This window comes from Microchirus variegatus (genome assembly GCF_963457635.1).
Source record: "Microchirus variegatus genome assembly, chromosome: 10".
Taxonomy (NCBI): Eukaryota; Metazoa; Chordata; class Actinopteri; order Pleuronectiformes; family Soleidae; genus Microchirus; species Microchirus variegatus.
This window is the reverse complement of record NC_139811.1, coordinates 325,966-344,943: the sequence shown is the minus strand read 5'-3', so window position 1 is coordinate 344,943 and position 18,978 is coordinate 325,966. Positions and strand designations below refer to the sequence as shown.

The 18,978-nt window shown below is 45.9% G+C and overlaps 2 protein-coding genes across 2 annotated transcripts; one reads left to right on the top strand and one right to left on the bottom strand.

Moving 5' to 3' along the window:
• The first annotated feature begins 5,612 nt into the window (after positions 1-5,612).
• On the top strand, positions 5,613-9,734 carry LOC310933452 (keratin, type I cytoskeletal 13-like). The gene is made up of 8 exons (XM_083896948.1): positions 5,613-6,145; positions 6,274-6,356; positions 6,764-6,920; positions 8,011-8,172; positions 8,265-8,390; positions 8,764-8,838; positions 8,925-9,070; positions 9,559-9,734. Exons 1-8 carry the CDS (start codon positions 5,663-5,665, stop codon positions 9,593-9,595), a joined length of 1,269 nt encoding a protein of 422 aa, XP_083753074.1. The 5' UTR covers positions 5,613-5,662; the 3' UTR covers positions 9,596-9,734.
• A 3,036-nt stretch (positions 9,735-12,770) lies between these two features.
• Positions 12,771-17,308, bottom strand: LOC310933446 (uncharacterized protein). The gene is made up of 3 exons (XM_083896940.1): positions 17,161-17,308; positions 15,603-16,242; positions 12,771-14,815 (listed from the first exon to the last, which is right to left on the bottom strand). Exons 2-3 carry the CDS (start codon positions 16,059-16,061, stop codon positions 13,664-13,666), a joined length of 1,611 nt encoding a protein of 536 aa, XP_083753066.1. The 5' UTR covers positions 16,062-16,242; positions 17,161-17,308; the 3' UTR covers positions 12,771-13,663.
• Between the last annotated feature and the right edge of the window lie 1,670 nt (positions 17,309-18,978).

Here is an 18,978-nt window from a genome sequence, read left to right as displayed (position 1 = left end):
GCTCAGGACCACAGGCAGACTCCGCCCACAGGCAGACTCCGCCCGCAGGCAGACTCCGCCCACAGGCAGACTCCGCCCACAGGCAGACTCCGCCCCACAGGCAGACTCCGCCCACATCATGTGTTCACAGCACAATGTGACCAATAAAAAGAGAGAGTCCATGAAAACACACGAGCGCCTCTGTTCTTCTGTTCCACAGCGCGCAGTGAGGCTCCGCCCCCTCGCCATTCTGACCAGAACGTCAGGATTCTACAAAATAAAGTCAGGATTTTACTATATAAAGTCATGATTTTACTAAATAAAGTCATGATTTTACAAAATAAAGTCATGATTTTACTTAATAAAGTCATGATTTTACAAAATAAAGTCAGGATTTTACTAAATAAAGTCATGATTTTACTAAATAAAGTCATGATTTTACAAAATAAAGTCATGATTTTACTTAATAAAGTCATGATTTTACAAAATAAAGTCAGGATTTTACTAAATGAAGTCAGGATTTTACTAAATGAAGTCAGGATTTTACTAAATAAAGTCAGGATTTTACTAAATGAAGTCAGGATTTTACTAAATAAAGTCATGATTTTACAAAATAAAGTCATGATTTTACTTAATAAAGTCATGATTTTACAAAATAAAGTCAGGATTTTACTAAATGAAGTCAGGATTTTACTAAATGAAGTCAGGATTTTACTAAATAAAGTCAGGATTTTACTAAATGAAGTCAGGATTTTACTAAATAAAGTCATGATTTTACAAAATAAAGTCAGGATTTTACTAAATAAAGTCAGGATTTTACTAAATGAAGTCAGGATTTTACTAAATAAAGTCAGGATTTTACTAAATAAAGTCATGATTCTACAAAATAAAGTCAGGATTTTACTAAATAAAGTCAGGATTTTACTAAATAAAGTCATGATTCTACAAAATAAAGTCAGGATTTTACTAAATAAAGTCAGGATTTTACTAAATAAAGTCAGGATTTTACTAAATGAAGTCGTGATTTTACTAAATAAAGTCAGGATTCTACAAAATAAAGTCAGGATTTTACTAAATAAAGTCAGGATTTTACTAAATAAAATCAGGATTCTACAAAATAAAGTCAGGATTTTACTAAATAAAGTCAGGATTTTACTAAGTAAAGTCAGGATTCTACAAAATAAAGTCAGGATTTTACTAAGTAAAGTCAGGATTCTACAAAATAAAGTCAGGATTTTACAAAATAAAATACAGATTTTAAAGAATCAAGTCATGCTTTTAGAGAATAAAGTCATGATTTTAAAGAATCAAGTCAGGATTTTACAAAACAGTCAGGATTTTACAAAATAAAGGCAGGATTTTACAAATTTACAAAATAAAGTCAGGATTTTAAAGAATAGTCAGGATCCTACAAAATGAAGGATTTGAAGATTTAAGGGAGAATTCGAAAAATAAAGTCTAGTTTTTAAAGAATGAATTGATTGTTTAAAATAAAGTGAAGTGTCTTTATTGTCCACTGAGGACAAGATTGTCAGGCGACAAAGCCTCATGAGGAGTGACAATGACGCCCCCTGCTGGTCCTGTGAGGTCATGGCTGAGTTTGGCAGTGGTGAAGGTTCTGCAGGCTGAGTCAGGCTCTGTAGAGTCAGGCTCTGTTGATCCAGATTCTGCCTCTGGGCTTCGTTCTTCAGCTGAAATCACAAATCTGAGCTCGTCAGCACTTTTTCTTCATGAAAACAAACATTCATCGTTTCTATGGAAGTGTTTTAAAAACATGTCAAACACGTCATGAAACCTGACTCTGATCAACACACAGACCAGGACCAGGTTTAATGAGGTTTAATGTGGACTCACATTAAACCTCATTAAAATGATCAAATCAACAGTGAAATATGAGTCATAAATAAAGCTCTGATCAGAGTTCCCATGATTCCTCCATCATTATAAATATATAAAGTGTTTAATTCAAGGGCCTTGAAAGTTTTTAAAAATGTCCCTGAACAGACACGGGTCCTTGAATGTTCTTGAATTTTGTGCAGTAAAGAAGTTCAGCAGATATTCAGGTCAAAGTCTCCCTTGTTTGTTACGACGCCACCTGCTGTTCACGCCCTGCGTTGTCTGACGGACGCAGGACAGACGCGGAGAGAGAAGCGATCGATAGCAACGTGTCATAGCAACGCTGTCATAGCAACGTGTCAGCGTTGCTATGACGACGATGCAAAATGACAACAACAAAATGTTCACAGAGTAAATCAGTGATGTTCAGGAGTTGTTGATCATCTGCTGCCTCGTGTGGTCACTTTGTGTCACTGCTGCCTCCATCAATGAGTTCAAATGTCTGTTTGAGTCACTTCAGTGTTTGACTGAACGCAGTGACACACAGTAACCACAGGAGGGAGCTCTTGTAAATGTACTGTCGTCTTCCATCCATTATCTACAGCTTTATCCTCCACCATGTTTTTGGACTGTGTGAAGCCAGAGAACCCGGGGAGAACCCACGCACACACGGGGAGAACCCACGCACACACACGGGGAGAACGCACGCACACATACGGAGAGAACCCACGCACACACACGGGGAGAACCCACGCACACACACGGAGAGAACCCACGCACACACGGGGAGAACCCACGCACACACACGGAGAGAACCCACGCACACACGGGGAGAACCCACGCACACACACGGAGAGAACCCACGCACACACGGAGAGAACCCACGCACACACACACGGAGAGAACCCACGCGCACACACACGGGGAGAACATGCTAACTCTTTGTTCTGAAGTTGTTCTCTAACCCAGTTCTTCAGAGTTGCTGCTTCGTCTTGTGAAGTCAAACGTGAGAAGAAAAACGTTCGTTTGAGCCTCAGGTCGTTTCGTGACCTTTCAGCATTTGATGGATTAAACGCCTCAGCCCCGCCCCCTCCCTCCCCCCCCCCCCACCTCAGCCCCGCCCCCGCCTCAGGCCGCCCGTCGACCTACAAACTAAAATCGTGTAATCAGAGAACGATCGTAATCCTCTGATCTGAATTCGCCCACGGCTCATTTTTGTGGCATCAGAGAAAAAAAAGGAAGAAAGAAGCAGAAAATAAAGAAGAGTCGACGTTTTATAACAGACAGCTGTGAAAGCTGCATTCTACTCAATGACCATCAGGGGGCGACTCAGCAGGACGGCCATTTTGTATATAATGTCCTTTTAGAGTCAAACAGACCAGTGAGGGGGCGGGGCTTAACTATGATTGAAGTTTTAAAGATGCAGGACAAAGATGGAGGGTTAGTTAGCTTAGCTTTAGCACCAGAAGGGTAGTTAGCTTAGCTTTACCACAAAAATATCAGTAAGCTTTAACACCAGAAAAGCAGTTAGGTTAGCTTAGCTTTAGTACCAGAATAGTAGTTAGCTTAGGCATCAGGAGAATAGTTAGCTTAGCATCCACGGCACAGAGGACAGTAGTAAGCTTAGGCATCAGGAGAATAGTTAGCTTAGCATCCACTGCACACAGGATAGTAGTTAGCTTAGGCATCAGGAGAATAGTTAGCTTAGCATCCACTGCACACAAGATAGTAGTAAGCTTAGGCATCAAGAGAATAGTTAGCTTAGCATCCACTGCACACAAGATAGTAGTTAGCTTAGGCATCAGGAGAATAGTTAGCTTAGCATCCACTGCACACAGGATAGTAGTTAGCTTAGCATCCACTGCACACAGGATAGTAGTTAGCTTAGCATCCACTGCACACAGTATAGTAGTTAGCTTAGCTGCACTTCCGGTCACAGACGATAGTTACCGTGGAAACACGAGGACAGTTCCAGGTGAATGTGTTTCTGCTTTTCTTCTTCTGCTGCATTCATCAACGTCTCAGTCAGTGAATGAATGAATGAATGAGTGAATGAGTGAACATGAGCTCCACTGTGACCTCCAGTGGTGAACAGGAGCGCTGCAGTTTTCCTGCTCTGACCTGTGGGAAAAAGGAAAGTTGTTGTTGATTGACAGGAGGTTTAAGAGGCTTTAGCTTCATTCAGAGCTGAAGGTGTGGTCACAGGGGGCGTGGTCACAGGGGGCGTGGTCACAGGAGGTGTGGTGACAGGTGGGAAACACAAACACCATCCATCAACGTGCCTTTGAGCAGGGCATTGAACTCCGTCAACTCAGACACGTGTCCTGTGTGTGTGTCCACACACACACACACAGACACACACACACACACACAGAGACAAAGACACACACACAGAGACAAAGACACACACACACACACAGAGACACACAAACACACACACACACTCACACAAAGACACACACATACACAGAGACACACAAACACACACACAGACAGGACAGAGACAAAGACACACACACTCACACACACACACACAGAGAGAGAGACACACACACACACACACACACACACACACACACACAGAGAGAGAGACACACACACACACACAGAGAGAGACAGACACACACACACTCACAGACACAAATTATAAAATTTGTCAGTTGAAGACAAAAAAAGACATTTCAGGCCCAAAAGGAGGAGGTGGAGGAGGAGGTGGAAGAGGAGGTGCTGCAGGTGCTGCAGGTGCTGCAGGTGTCCAGCAGAGGCAGCAGAGGCAGCAGCTCTTGTCTGGTCTTGTCAGTGTCACAGATGAATTGATGGATCGAAGATGATTCTCCTGAGAAGAAGCTGAGGATGGAATTTACCCTGAGGACTGACAAGAAGAGACAAGAACACACACACACACACTGATACCCACACACACTGATACACACACACACACACACTGATAAACACACTCACATACTGATACACACACACTGATATACACACACACACACACACTCACACACACTGATAAACACACTCACATACTGATACACACACACTGATACACACACACACTGATAAACACACTCACATACTGACACACACACATACACTGATACACACACACTCACACAGGCACTCTCTCACACACACACACACACACACACTGATACACACACACACACTGACACACACACACACACACACACACACACACACACACACACAGGTCAAACACAGGTCTTCTCTCTGTAAATCACTGTGTTTCACAGGAAGTGTTTTAAACTGACCAATCACAGGTTTGACATTATAATCAGCTGGAGATCAGTGTGTGTGTGTGTGTGAGTGCGTGTGTGCGAGTGAGAGAGTGCCTGTGTGAGTGTATCAGTGTATGTGTGTCTCAGTGTGTGTGTGTGTGTGTCAGTGTGTGTGTTAGTGTCTCTGTCAGTGTGTGTGTGTCAGTGTGTGTGTGTGTATCAGTGTGTGTGTATCAGTGTGTGTGTGTGTGTTAGTGTGAGTGTGTGTGTGTTAGTGCGAGTATGTGTGTCTGTGTGTGAGTGTGTGTGTGTCAGTGTGAGTGTGTGTGTCTGTGTGTGTGAGTATGTTAGTGTGTGTGTGAGTGTGTGAGTTATATAACAGTTCAGAGCAGATAATCATTAAATATTGGTCATGTGATCAGCTTCATGTTTTCATGTGGGTGTGGTGCACAGGCCCCGCCCCTGAGCTGCAGTGGTCCCGCCCCCTGAGCTGCAGGTGTATAAAGGTGAAGGAGGTGCTCGTCTCCTCACTTCTCTTCATCTGCAGGAGAAGACAGACCAGACTCCTCCTCCTCCTCCTCCTCCTCCTCATCATCATCATCATGTTTAAGCGTAACAGCATGAGCTCCTTCAGTGTGTCAGGAGGAGCAGTGGGTGGTGGTGTCAGGGTCTCCAGAGCCAGCAGGAGCTTCTCTGCTGCTGGACCTGCTTCTGGTTCTGGTTCCTTTGGCGGCGCTGGAGGTTCTCGCTCTGGTCTGGGCTTTGGTGGTGGTTTCAGCAGTGGTGGTGGTGGTTATGGAGGCGGTTCTGGTGGCAGTTCTGGTTTCGGCAGCGGTTCTGGTTTCGGCGGCGGTTCTGGTTTCGGGGGCGGAGCATCGACGGACGACAGCATCATCGGCAACGAGAAGTTCGCCATGCAGAACCTGAACGACCGTCTGGCCTCGTACCTGGAGAAGGTCCAGGCGCTGGAGAAGGCCAACGCTGAGCTGGAGCTGAAGATCAGAGAGTTTGTGGAGAACAAGGTCGGTCCATCAACCAGAGACTACAGCGCCTACTACAGCACCATCGCTGAACTGCAGGGGAAGGTGAGCGCACACACACACACACATGAGGAATGATTTCAACTCTTAAATAAATCCTGTTTGTGTTGATGAAATAACACAATAATCGTGTGTGTGTGTGTGTGTGTGTGTGTGTGTGTGTGTGTGGTCAGATTCTGGACTCCATCATGGTCAGAGGAACAGTCATCCTGAGCATCGATAACGCTAAACTGGCTCAAGACGATTTTAGACTCAAGTGAGAAAAGATTCTCTGTCTGTCTGTCTGTTGTCTCTCTGTCTGTCTGTTGTCTCTCTGTTGTCTCTCTCTCTGTCTGTCTGTTGTCTCTCTGTCTGTCTGTCTGTTGTCTCTCTCTCTGTCTGTTGTCTCTCTGTCTGTCTGTTGTCTCTCTGTCTGTCTGTTGTCTCTCTCTGTCTGTCTGTTGTCTCTGTCTGTCTGTCTGTTGTCTCTCTCTCTGTCTGTCTGTTGTCTCTCTGTCTGTCTGTCTGTTGTCTCTCTCTCTGTCTGTCTGTTGTCTCTCTCTCTGTCTGTCTGTTGTCTCTCTCTCTGTCTGTCTGTTGTCTCTCTCTCTGTCTGTCTGTTGTCAGTCACAGACAGTCAGTGACGTTGTTACCATGGTAACCGGGGCCGTCTGTTTGTCGCAGGTACGAGAACGAGCTGTCGATGCGTCAGTCAGTTGAAGCCGACATCGCTGGGCTGAAGATGCTGCTGGGAGAACTGGGCGTGGCCAAGATCGACCTGAATATGCAGATCGAGACCCTGAGGGAGGAGCTTGAGACCATGAAGAAGAACCACGAGGAGGTAACGTGGCCCCGCCCCCTACTTGTCACGAGATGCTCACGTTTAAAAAAACAACAAAAAACATTAGCAAAAGTCTGCTACGCTATATGCTAACATGCTAAATTTTATTGTGTTCAGGAATACAGGAACCATTTTGTTAGTTGTTTTGTTAGGTTAGCATGTTAGCATTCTGTGTTAGCATTTACTATCAACTCAACAGATGCTAACTATCATTAACGTTCCAGCTCGGAAATAAGCTTTAGCCTCAAAGTAAACATCAGCAGCAATTGCTAACAGTGCTAACAACAGCATGTAGCATTGCCAGTTTAGTATACTGTACTAGCGCTAAACGATAGCTAATGAATTATTTCATTTACGTAATCAGTTTTTACAATTGTTTTTTCAGTTGATGGCAAACAAAAGGCTACCATTGCGCTAATGTCACACGCTAACATTTAAATTTAACATCGCAAAGTTCACAAGACTTTTTTACTCAAGTTTTTCAGAAATCGCACAGGAAGTTGGGACTGGGAGAGCGCGTACGACAAAATGAATCAGTAAAAGTAACAGAGTTCGTACAAAGTGGCAGCCATCTTGGTTTCTGATTTAGAGGTGAACGCTCACCGAAGAGTTTTCCGACAAAACTTATGACTAATTTATTACAATAACGAAACATTTACATAAAAGTTTAAATGTGTTAATTAACGCAAATTCAACAGAATTGAATTTTAAAACAGAGGTCTCAAACTCAGGGCCCGTGGACCACAGGTGGACCACAGGTGGACCACAGGTGGACCACAGGTGGACCACGACTTCATCATCGTATTTACAATCATTCGTTTACGTTATCTTTGAATCACAAGTGTTTTTAGTCGTTTACGATGACAACAAAACAAGCGCTTTTATTTTGACAATATTATTTCCAGATCATGATGGAACCAGACTTAGACCAGACCAGACTAGACCAAGACTAAACCAAGACTAGACCAGTCCAGATGAGCCGTGGCCCTCTTCTCTTCTCAGTTTCCGACCTCTGGTTTAAAAACATGATGAATAATCACTTACAGCTTCACGACCTCCTCATGTGACCTTCATGGATCTTCTTGTGCAGGACCTGCTGTCCATGAGGACTCAGATGAGCGGTCAGGTGAACGTGGAGGTGGACGCCGCTCCTCAGGAGGACCTGACCAAGGTCATGGAGGACATCAGAGACCACTACGAAGCTATCGCTAACAAGAACCGCAAAGAACTGGAGGTGTGGTTCCAGGCCAAGGTGAGCTGAGGAACACAACAGGGTTCTTAACACTGACAAACCTGAAGCCTCCTCCCTCATTGGTCGATTCTGTTGTTGCTCCTCCCCCCCAGTCGGAGGCCATCACTCAGGAGATGGCGAGCACAGAGATGTCGCTGCAGACGTCCACGTCAGAGGTGAAGGACGTGAAGAGTCAACTGAACGCTCTGGAGATAGAGCTCCAGACGCAGCTGAGCATGGTGAGAAGAACCCTGAGGAACATCACTCTCATACACCAAAGTCCACACAGTAAATCAGTGATGTTCAGAAGTTGTTGGTCCTCTGCTGCCTCGTGTGGTCACTGTGTGTGGACCACATGAGGCAGCAGAGGACCAACATCCTTTAAATCAGCTCAGATCAAAAATGACTGAAGCATGAGAGACATGAGGACAAAACATGAGTCCAGAGGTCCTCTACTGTCTCACTGTCCTCTACTGTCCCACTGTCCCTTACTGTCTCACTGTCCTCTACTGTCTCACTGTCTCACTGTCCTCTACTGTCTCACTGTCCTCTACTGTCCTCTCTGTCTCACTGTCCTCTACTGTCTCACTGTCCTCTTGTGTCCTCCTGCAGAAAGCGTCTCTTGAAGCACAGCTGAGTGATATCCAGAATCGTTACGCCGTGCAGCTCAACTCCTTCCAGATGCAGGTGAGTGTCTGAGGTGTGGACCTGGACCTGGTTCTGGTCCAGGCTGGGCTCAGACCTCAGTACTGACCCAGATGTGACCTGTGCAGGTGACCATGATGGAGGAGCAGCTGGTCCAGCTGAGAGCTGACCTGGAGAGACAGTCCCAGGAGTATCAGATGCTGCTGGACATCAAGACCAGGCTGGAGATGGAGATCGCTGAGTACAGGAGGCTGCTGGACGGAGAGGGCGGCGGGTACGAGTCCAACACACTTAGACCAGAACCAAATCCAGACCCAACACTTTTTAACACCCAAGACAGAGTCCATTTAGGTTTAACGTCAGGTTTAACTCTAGTTATCCAGCTAATGTCAGGTTTAACTCGTGTTGTCCAGTGAACTTCAGATTTGACGATGGTTATCCAGCTAACTTCCTCTAACCTACTCTTGAGCAGGTTGAGTTTGAGATAACGGATCAAAACCCTTAAACAGGTCAAATACTGACCAATCGGATCACAGTAAAGCAGAGTTATGATGCAACATGATCCCGAGATTAACTGATCCAGACTCTGGTTTTACAAAAAGCACCGATGATGTCACATTTAAACAACAACTCCACCTCTTTCACATGAACAAACACATAAACCTGACTCAGTAAACCAGGGTTGAAAGGACCAGTTCAGCTGATGCTAACTTAAGTCAAGACAGTAGTTTAAGTAAACCAACCTTTGTTTCTGACCCGCAGATCTTCGTCCTCCACGACCATAAAAATCATCACGTAGGACGTCATGGAGACGTCTGAGGACAGGGGGCGGAGTCGCAGTCAACCTATCAGCTGTCTGCTTGCTGAATCGGGGAGCTCCTCCCCCTGATTAAGAAAGACGTTTACCATCTGAACTCCTGTCTGATAATAAATCTCAAATAAACTCAACAAACAGCGTCTGTTTAAGTTTATTCACTCTGACCTTTAACTTCAGGTTCAACTCTAGTTATCCAGCAAACTTCAGGTTCAACTCTAGTTATCCAGCAAACTTCAGGTTTAACGCTAGTTATCAGCTAGTTTCAGGTTTAACTCTAGCTATGAGCTAACTTCAGGTTCAACTCTAGCTATGAGCTAACTTCAGGTTCAACTCTAGTTATCCAGCAAACTTCAGGTTCAACTCTAGTTATCCAGCAAACTTCAGGGTTAACTCTAGTTATCCAGCAAACTTCAGGTTCAACTCTAGTTATCCAGCAAACTTCAGGTTCAACTCTAGTTATCCAGCAAACTTCAGGTTCAACGCTAGTTATCAGCTAACTTCAGGTTCAACTCTAGCTATGAGCTAACTTCAGGTTCAACTCTAGTTATCCAGCAAACTTCAGGTTCAACTCTAGCTATGAGCTAACTTCAGGTTCAACTCTAGTTATCCAGCAAACTTCAGGTTCAACTCTAGTTATCCAGCAAACTTCAGGGTTAATTCTAGTTATCCAGCAAACTTCAGGTTCAACTCTAGTTATCCAGCAAACTTCAGGTTCAACTCTAGTTATCCAGCAAACTTCAGGGTTAATTCTAGTTATCCAGCAAACTTCAGGTTCAACTCTAGTTATCCAGCAAACTTCAGGTTTAACGCTAGTTATCAGCTAACTTCAGGTTTAACTCTAGCTATGAGCTAACTTCAGGTTCAACTCTAGTTATCCAGCAAACTTCAGGTTCAACTCTAGTTATCCAGCAAACTTCAGGGTTAACTCTAGCTATCAGCTAACTTCAGGGTTAACTCTAGCTATCAGCTAACTTCAGGGTTAACTCTAGCTATCAGCAAACTTCAGGGTTAATTCTAGTTATCCAGCAAACTTCAGGGTTAACTCTAGCTATCAGCTAACTTCAGGGTTAACTCTAGCTATCAGCTAACTTCAGGGTTAACTCTAGCTATCAGCTAACTTCAGGGTTAACTCTAGTTATCCAGCAAACTTCAGGGTTAACTCTAGCTATCAGCTAACTTCAGGGTTAACTCTAGCTATCAGCTAACTTCAGGGTTAACTCTAGCTATCAGCAAACTTCAGGGTTAATTCTAGTTATCCAGCAAACTTCAGGGTTAACTCTAGCTATCAGCTAACTTCAGGGTTAACTCTAGCTATCAGCTAACTTCAGGGTTAACTCTAGCTATCAGCTAACTTCAGGTTTAACTCTAGTTAAAGCTTAAAGAAAGCAGACTTAATGATCTCATGACGTCATCGTTACATTATAATAAAAAAACAGAAACATTGTTTCCATTAGTTTCTTTAATAAAAATCCTTCCAGAAAAAAAAAACTCTGCATCACTTTGTCTTTTTTTTATTTATTTTTACTTCTGTTACTTTTTTAGGTTTATTTTCTTTTTTGTAGGAATTACATCATCAATAAAAGATTTGTACACAGTGAGCGATCTGGGAATGATTGTTAGGAAAAGTACAGGAATGTCCTGTCAGTGATTATCAGTCACAGCTTCACTGTGACGATCCTGATCGATCAATAACGATCCTGATCGACCAATACGGACATGTGGAGCGACATCAGAGCCACGCCGTCACCCGACGACAGAGCGGCCGTCACCATGGTGAAAGAGCCGTCGTCGCCGCGGCGACAGAGCCATCGTCACCATGGCGACAGTCACTGCAGTGATTGTGGTCACCTGTGACTTTACTGCTGAATCTGAATCAGGCCTCCTGAAGGCGTTGTGACCTCACTTCCTGTTTGATATGTAAATGAGGCAGACACGTGACGGCAGTGTTCCCGCTCACACCTGGAGCTTCTACGCGGTCCAACAGTAAAAACACAGTAGAAGAAGAGCGTGTTTTTGTGTGGAGGCTAACGTCTGCTAGCGGCTGCTAACACACTGTGATTAGAGCTGCAACAACAAAGAGCTCCGTTTTCTTCTCCATCAGCGACAGAACACGCTGGTTTTTTTAGGTCGATTTTCCACGACAAAAATAGAACCTACTCAATGTGGGCGGAGTCATCACTGCACGGATGTTTTAAAGGTGTAACTGAATCGTTAGAATCAGTTCATTAAACCTTTTTGTTCAGTTCTTCCTCCACGAGGAGCTCAGACTCGGTCACTGGACTGAAATACAGCGGCAGAGTTAGCGATTAGCAGCGCTGTCGCTAACTACGCCAGACACAAGGATCAAAGCCAATCAGCGCCAACATTAACACAAAAGAGTTTAGCAGCAGTAAACAAGAAACACTGTGACTCATTTATCAGATCTGAAGATCTGAGTCATTCTGTCAACAAATCTGTTCAACGATTCACTTTACGCCAAAACAACTGCTTTACAAGTCACTGGTTTGTGTCGCGTAGAAAACCACGTCACAGTGATACGATGACTCCGCCCCCACAGAGGAGGAGCTATGACGTGAAACTCAATGGTGTGTATTTGTACCTGCAGTTCACTACAGGAAGTGCTGGGGGCAGTGTGGAGTGCATTCTGTACAAACAAGGGAGAATTGTTCAAACTTTCGTTACGGTGTAGATGTTTAACACGTGACGTTATCATAAGGCTGTGACACGCGGCCTCCTGGTGGGCCACGTGGGTACTGCAGGTGAGCAATTTACACTGGTGTTTTGTAAACAATCAACAAATGATCAAATAATTGCACTTGTCTTCCGAAGTGACGGAAACTGATGGAAATAAAGTATTCATCTGCATATTTGATGTGCTGTTACCAGCTAATGCCACTAGTGGGTGCTGTGTGATTTTTAGATTTTTAAAAATGGGAGGTTTGAGAACGTCAGGTATTTCACTGACGAGCACATGAATGGGTCATTGCAGCCCTAATAACAGTGTTGTCAGTGTGTCCCTGAACACACCACGCTGTGTCCCTGAACACACCACGCTGTGTGTGTTTACTCCTGACCTGCAGTAAACAGGTGTGAAAGAGGGCGTGGCTAAAAACAACAACAACCTGTCACTCAAGTGTTTGTGCTTGTATTGAACCAGAGGGACAGAGAGAGAGAGAGAGAGAGAGAGAGAGAGAGAGAGAGAGAGAGAGAGAGAGAGAGAGAGAGAGACCACGTCCACATGACCACATGTTCATGTTTAAATCCAGGTGAGATCATGATAAATCATTTGATTAGACCGTCAGTGCCATCTACTGGAGGCTGTGTGCACTCACAGTCTGAACAGGTTTGAAAACATCACTTTATCTTTTTTTATCTGTTTGACTTTTCACGTTTTCTGCCAGAACATGAAGATGATTTCAGTTATGACGAGAATCTCTGACACTGATATAATCCTATAATCTAATCTAATCCCATTCATACGCTCACGTCCTCTTTAACTCCAGACCTAGTTTTTATTTCCTGCGACCGTTGGTCACGTGTGCTGTATATTATTATTAATAATAACAATAATAATAATACAAAAGTAATCATAATAGTAATAATAATTATAATGTTAATGTTAATAATAATAATAATAATAAGAGCGCACTCTGCTGGACAAATTATGCAATGAGCCTTTTTTCAACGTCTCTATGTTCACATTTAAGAAGACAAACTGTTTCTGTTGTAAATAAATGTCACAGCTAACATGTTTGTGTTAGCAGACGACGCTAACGTCAAAAACAGAGTGATGTGGACGCAGCCGGAGAGAGAGAGAGAGAGAGAGAGAGAGAGAGAGAGAGAGGGTGTGTTCACACTGACCAGGTCATCTACAGGCCCCTCCCACACACGTCAGCCGCCACTTATACGATGTAAAAAGAGCACAAAGGTATTAAAAATGTAAGAAAATTCATAACGAAAAAGTTTATAGATCGTATTTATAAAAAAAGGAATAATACTTTGTTTGTTTGTTTTTTTTGTCTGAGGTTAAAGGAAAGAGTGGGCGTGGTCTTAGCTGCTGTCGCTGCCCACCATGCTGCCGTCACTGCTGCTGCCGTCGCTGCTGCTGCCGTCGCTGCTGCTGCTGCCGTCACTGCTGCTGCTGCTGCTGCCGCTGCCGCCGCTGGCCGTGTCCGCTCGCTCTCGTCTGTGGATCTGCTCGTGTGCTTTGAGGTGACCCGACTGGCTGAAAGTCTTCCCACACTGTGGACAGGCGTACGGCCTCTCGCCCGTGTGGATCTGCTGGTGTGCCTTCAGGTGGCCGAGGCGTCCGAAGCTCTTGCCGCACTGCGTGCAGCCAAACGGCCGCTCGCCCGAGTGGATCTTCTCGTGGGTTTTGAGGACGCCGGAGTTGCTGAAAGTCTTTCCGCACTGCGAGCAGGTGTAGGGCTTCTCGCCCGTGTGGATCTGCACGTGGTTGCGGTAGCTGGTCTCCTTGGTGAAGCTCTTGCCGCAGTGCTGGCAGCAGAACGGCCGCTCGCCCGTGTGACTCAGATGGTGAGCCTTCAGCTCCTTGGATTGGCCGAAGCTCTTCCCACAGGTGACGCAGATGAACGGACGCTCGCCGGTGTGCAGCCGCTGGTGCGAGCGCAGGTCGTCGGCCTTGGTGAAGCCTTTGGGACAGTGAGCGCACACGTACGGCTTCTGACCCGTGTGGATCAGCTGGTGTCTCTTGAGGTTGCCCGCCTGGCCGAAGCTCTTGCCGCACTGCGAGCAGGTGTACGGTCGCTCCCCGGTGTGGATGCGCTGGTGTGTTTTCAGGTTTCCCAGCGTGCTGAAGTTCTTCCCGCACTGCGTGCAGGAGAACGGCTTCTCCCCCTGCATGTTACGAGGTTTCCTCGGACTCTGGGTTTTTGTCATGATGACCAGACTCCCTCCTCCTCCCGTCACCTCTGCTTTCCCGTCCTCGGCCGACTGCAGCTCGTACAGAGCTCCGCCTCCGAACTCGGGGTCCAGTTTGCCCAAACCGTCCATGACCGGGGCGTCGGGGCGGAGCTTGTTGAGCTCTGTTCGGAGCTCGGCCATGTGGATGGACTCCAGGCCGTTGTGGTGCAGGTGAGTGGACTCAGGGTACTCTGACTTCAGGGAGCTCAGCTCTGTGGTGTAGTAACACTGAAAGTCCACATGGTGGTCGGACTTGATGTAGTCCAGAGTGTCGGTCACCTGCCACAACAACAACACAACAACTATCAGCCAAACGACAACAACAACACAACTATAGAATGTTTTTTCACAGTATACGTTTTTTCATCCTTCAATATCGACATATATCACAAATCAATATCATATATCGAGTCTATATCCTGAGATAGGAGATGTATGAGGATATAAAGCTGCACACAGGTCGTTTCTCTGGACTCTACATACACGGTAAAGTACACGGTAAAATACGCTGTACATACTTTGAAAATATATGGTAAAGATACTGTAAATTCACTGTAAATACACGGTAAACACAAAAAATGTGCTTAAAATAAACTGTGAATACACAGTAAATATGCTGTAAACTGTACATAGACGTAGATAAACTGTAAATGCACTGCACATACACGTAAATACACTGTAAATACACGGTAAAGACGTTGTAAACACACACTGTAAATACACTGTAAATACACGCTGTAAATAAATAGACCCTACTGTTTATGACCTGTTGGACATGATCTTAAAAACACCCGCTTTATTTCTCGACATGAGCGATGTTTACGTGTCACGATCTGGAGGATTTAGCCACGCCCCCAGTGTGACGCGTTTGTAACCACGACGACTGATGTTCTCTAAACAAACCATTTAAGAGGCTGAAGCACAGAAACACTTTAACTGATTCACTGATGATCAAATCAGCTCATGATTCATTTAGTCATTGATTATTAATAATGATAATGAGGAGAAAGGTGGAGGCGTGGCCACAGCTGTGACACGTTCATCACATGACCTGATGTTGCGTTACCTGGGAGATGTAGTCGAACACGGAGCTGGGCTCGTAGTGCGACTTGTAGTCCAGCTCTGCGACGTCGCCGTGGTGAAACGGGCCCAGGTGGTGGTTGCCGTGGTGACAGTGATGCTCAGACTTAATGTAGTCCAGGCCGCTGATCTCCATCTTGATCTGGTCCTGGCCCAGCTCGGCGGTGGACAGCGGCTGGATCTCCGACAGGTCCACGGTCCTGATGGGCTCCAGGTCTCCGTCCTCCGGCTCGCTCTTCACGCACGGCAGCATCACCAGCGGCTCCGCGATCTCCGCCGCCAGCGAGCTGAGCGTGGGCGTCGGGCAGTCGGCGGAGAGGAGGGCCAGGGTGGGCACCGGGGCCGAGGGGGCCGGACCCGGACCATGGGAGTCCAGGGGAGGGGAGCCACAATCAGTGGGCGGGGGCAGGCCGAGGCTCAAACACTCCGTCTCCAAGTCTGTCATGGTGAGGGGCGGAGCTTATCCTCCTCACCTTCCTCTGTCCAACACCTATCGCTGAGGCCTTCCTCCACTCCCCTCTGAACAGATGCACCTGTCCTCAGAGGAGGCGGGGCTGGGGGTAGGGGGCGTGGCCTGAGCGTCTGAATGCCAACCACGTCACCACCCACATGAGAGGGGGGCCCGCCTGTACAGACAGAGGTCAAAGGTCAGCCATGTTTACAGACAGAGTTCACACCAAATATAAACTCATAACAGGACAGATTCTACTACTACTACCACCAACAGTACTGCTATTAATATTGCTTTTATGTCTACTACTATTACTACAAGTACAATTACTGCTAATTCTGCTTCTTTTTTTCCTAGTTATACTGCAATACTACACTATGTAGTACTACTACAGTGTAGTACTGATGGATACTGCAGCGCCCCCCCCCCCCCACAAACACATAAGTTAGCAAGTCCCTACAGGAGCGCGCGCCTGAACAAAGAGGCCGAAGAGTGCGGGGTCAGAGGTCAGAGGTCAGGGTGTGGAGGAGCAGGTATCTCACCTGACTCCCCCCGCCTCCCGCCTCCCCACCCCCGGCCACGCAGCTCCGGCTCTCAGTGGATGTGGCGGTGATGGGGATTTTCCTCCGCGGGTCAAAGTCTCCGCTTCGTCGGCACCGACTCCGTCTTTCACCGCCCGGAGTGAGACGTGAACGCCGGGAGAGACGCGTCCTCGGCGGCTGCTCGGTCTCCAGAAACACGGCGAGCGGACATGTACAGCTAACGCAGCTAACGCAGCTAACACAGTGGCCATCTTGTTTATCACACTCACGTCGTCGGAGCCCGCTAAGCTAACTAGCGGCGGCTAGCTGGTGTTAGCAGCGGGAGAAAGTGAGAGTGAGGCGGGGGAGGAGAGCGGCAGAGGGCGGGGAGCCGCGGTGCTGACAGCCGCGACAGCGAACACACCGACGGGGAGAAGCACACGAGCCGCGGGGGCCGACGGAGACAGACGCGGGCGTCATGTGTCAGAGAGCCCGTTACACAGGCAGGGAAAGCAGCCGAGCGAAGCACCGGAGCGGCCGGCGAAGGCAGCGGGAGAGCAGTCGTTACTCACCTGACGCTGGTCCGGGTCATGGCCGCCTGTCCGCCTCGGTTCGCTCCGCTGTCCGTCACTGAGTTGCTCCGCCGGACCCGCCACGTCCTCCTCGGCAGAACAGCCCGCCGCCTCTCCTCCTCTCCTCCCCTCGATCACTAGCTCTGCTCCCTCCTTCTTACCTTCCTTCCTTCCTTCCTTCCCTCCTCTTTCTCCTCCTCCTCTCTTCCTGTCTGCCCGCCGCTCGCTCGTGCTCGTTCACGCGGGTACGCAGGTAACTACGGTAACAGGAGGAGGTAGGCACGGGCTCCGGGGTCGCGCGCATGGCGGGCTCGCGCTTCCTACATTGTAACACAATCATCGTGATGAAGAGCAGGCAGTGACGACGGGCGACAGTCATCATCACCATCATCACTGTGGTCAGCGTGGGCCGAACCGGAGCCAGACAAATATATATACACGTGTATATGTGTGTATAACACATACATATATATACACACATATATAAATACACATACATATACGTGTGTATATATATATATACACACACGCACTCATATATACATACACACGTGTATGTATACAAATTGATGTGTTAAATATAAACTGTAGAATCTGGAAACTTAACTGTACATTAAAAGAATAAGTTTAACAGGAGGACGAGCGAGGACGTGGAAACGTCGCATTCTAGTTTTTCAAAGTGACATGAAGCTCTAACTTTAAGTGTTTCATCTGCAGACAGGAAGTCAAGGCTGCAGACAGGAAGTCAAGGCTGCAGACAGGAAGTCAGTCTAGAGAGTGAAGTTGGGAACATTTAATGGGTTTTTGTTTGAACAATAAAAAGTACCTGGTCAAATTGACTAAAACAGGTGATCAAAACAAACGTGACATTCAGACGCTGCAGCTTCATTATCAACGTCAAACACATCATGTAAAAAAAAAAAAACTCAGGTCAAAGGTCATTTTCACATTGACGCAGGTAAAGAGCTTTTTCATGATTTTCCCAGATTCCCTTCTCGCTCCACAACAGCACTTTTATTTTGACGTGTTTTAAACAGCTTTGTTTTAGAGTGCCGAGTTAGAAAAAAGGGCTCATTTTATCAAAAGTATTGCATCAAATCCAAAAACAGTCATTTCATTGAGATTAAACAGGGACTAAAACTGATTTAATGTAAAATAATAATCACATAATTAAAAAACAATCTGGATTTTAGCATCACATTTCCCAGTGATCTCGTAAAAGAAAATAAAAAAGTCAAATCCCTGTCGTCCTGATGTCGTTCCCTGAGGAACTCCAGCGCTAACGTCTTTACTGTGTGGACCAATCACAGGCCGAGTCTGACGGCGTCACAGGAAAAAGAAAAACAAATGCATCTGGTAGAAAAAAAGATGTAAAACATCAAATCAAACTCCACAAACACTGAATTTCTGAGGGTTTCAAAAGTCTGAATTGTAAGTTAAAACTCAGAATTCTTTTCTCTTCTGAGTTCTCCTCACGTGGTCCTTACATTTTTGTTAAGAGTTTAAAAACAACGATAACTGAAACTGAATGATGTTTTTACTAAACTCACTAAAATTGGGTTAATATGAAGTGTATTTATTTTTTCTTTGATGGGTTTTATTTGACTTATTTTCACCTTTTTGAATCCTGGCAAACACTTCATATGACACAAAAACCAACACTTAAACGAATAAAAACCAAGCTTTTACACTAAACATAAACTTATAATTAGAAACCATTATAACCTTGTGCTGTCCGTGTCATTTTCCTCTGTTCTGTCAAACTAAAGTGAAATCAGTGGCAGCCAACTCATCTGACTCCAACTGCAACACACCACA

Coding starts and splice junctions, on each gene's coding strand:
- LOC310933452 (XM_083896948.1), top strand. CDS start 5,663: ATGTTTAAGCGTAACAGCATGAGCTCCTTCAGTGTGTCAGGAGGAGCA. Junction 6,921..8,010: donor TGAAGAAGAACCACGAGGAG/GTAACGTGGCCC, acceptor CTTCTTGTGCAG/GACCTGCTGTCCATGAGGAC. Junction 9,071..9,558: donor CTGGACGGAGAGGGCGGCGG/GTACGAGTCCAA, acceptor TCTGACCCGCAG/ATCTTCGTCCTCCACGACCA.
- LOC310933446 (XM_083896940.1), bottom strand. CDS start 16,061: ATGACAGACTTGGAGACGGAGTGTTTGAGCCTCGGCCTGCCCCCGCCC. Junction 14,816..15,602: donor TGTTCGACTACATCTCCCAG/GTAACGCAACAT, acceptor TTGTTGTGGCAG/GTGACCGACACTCTGGACTA.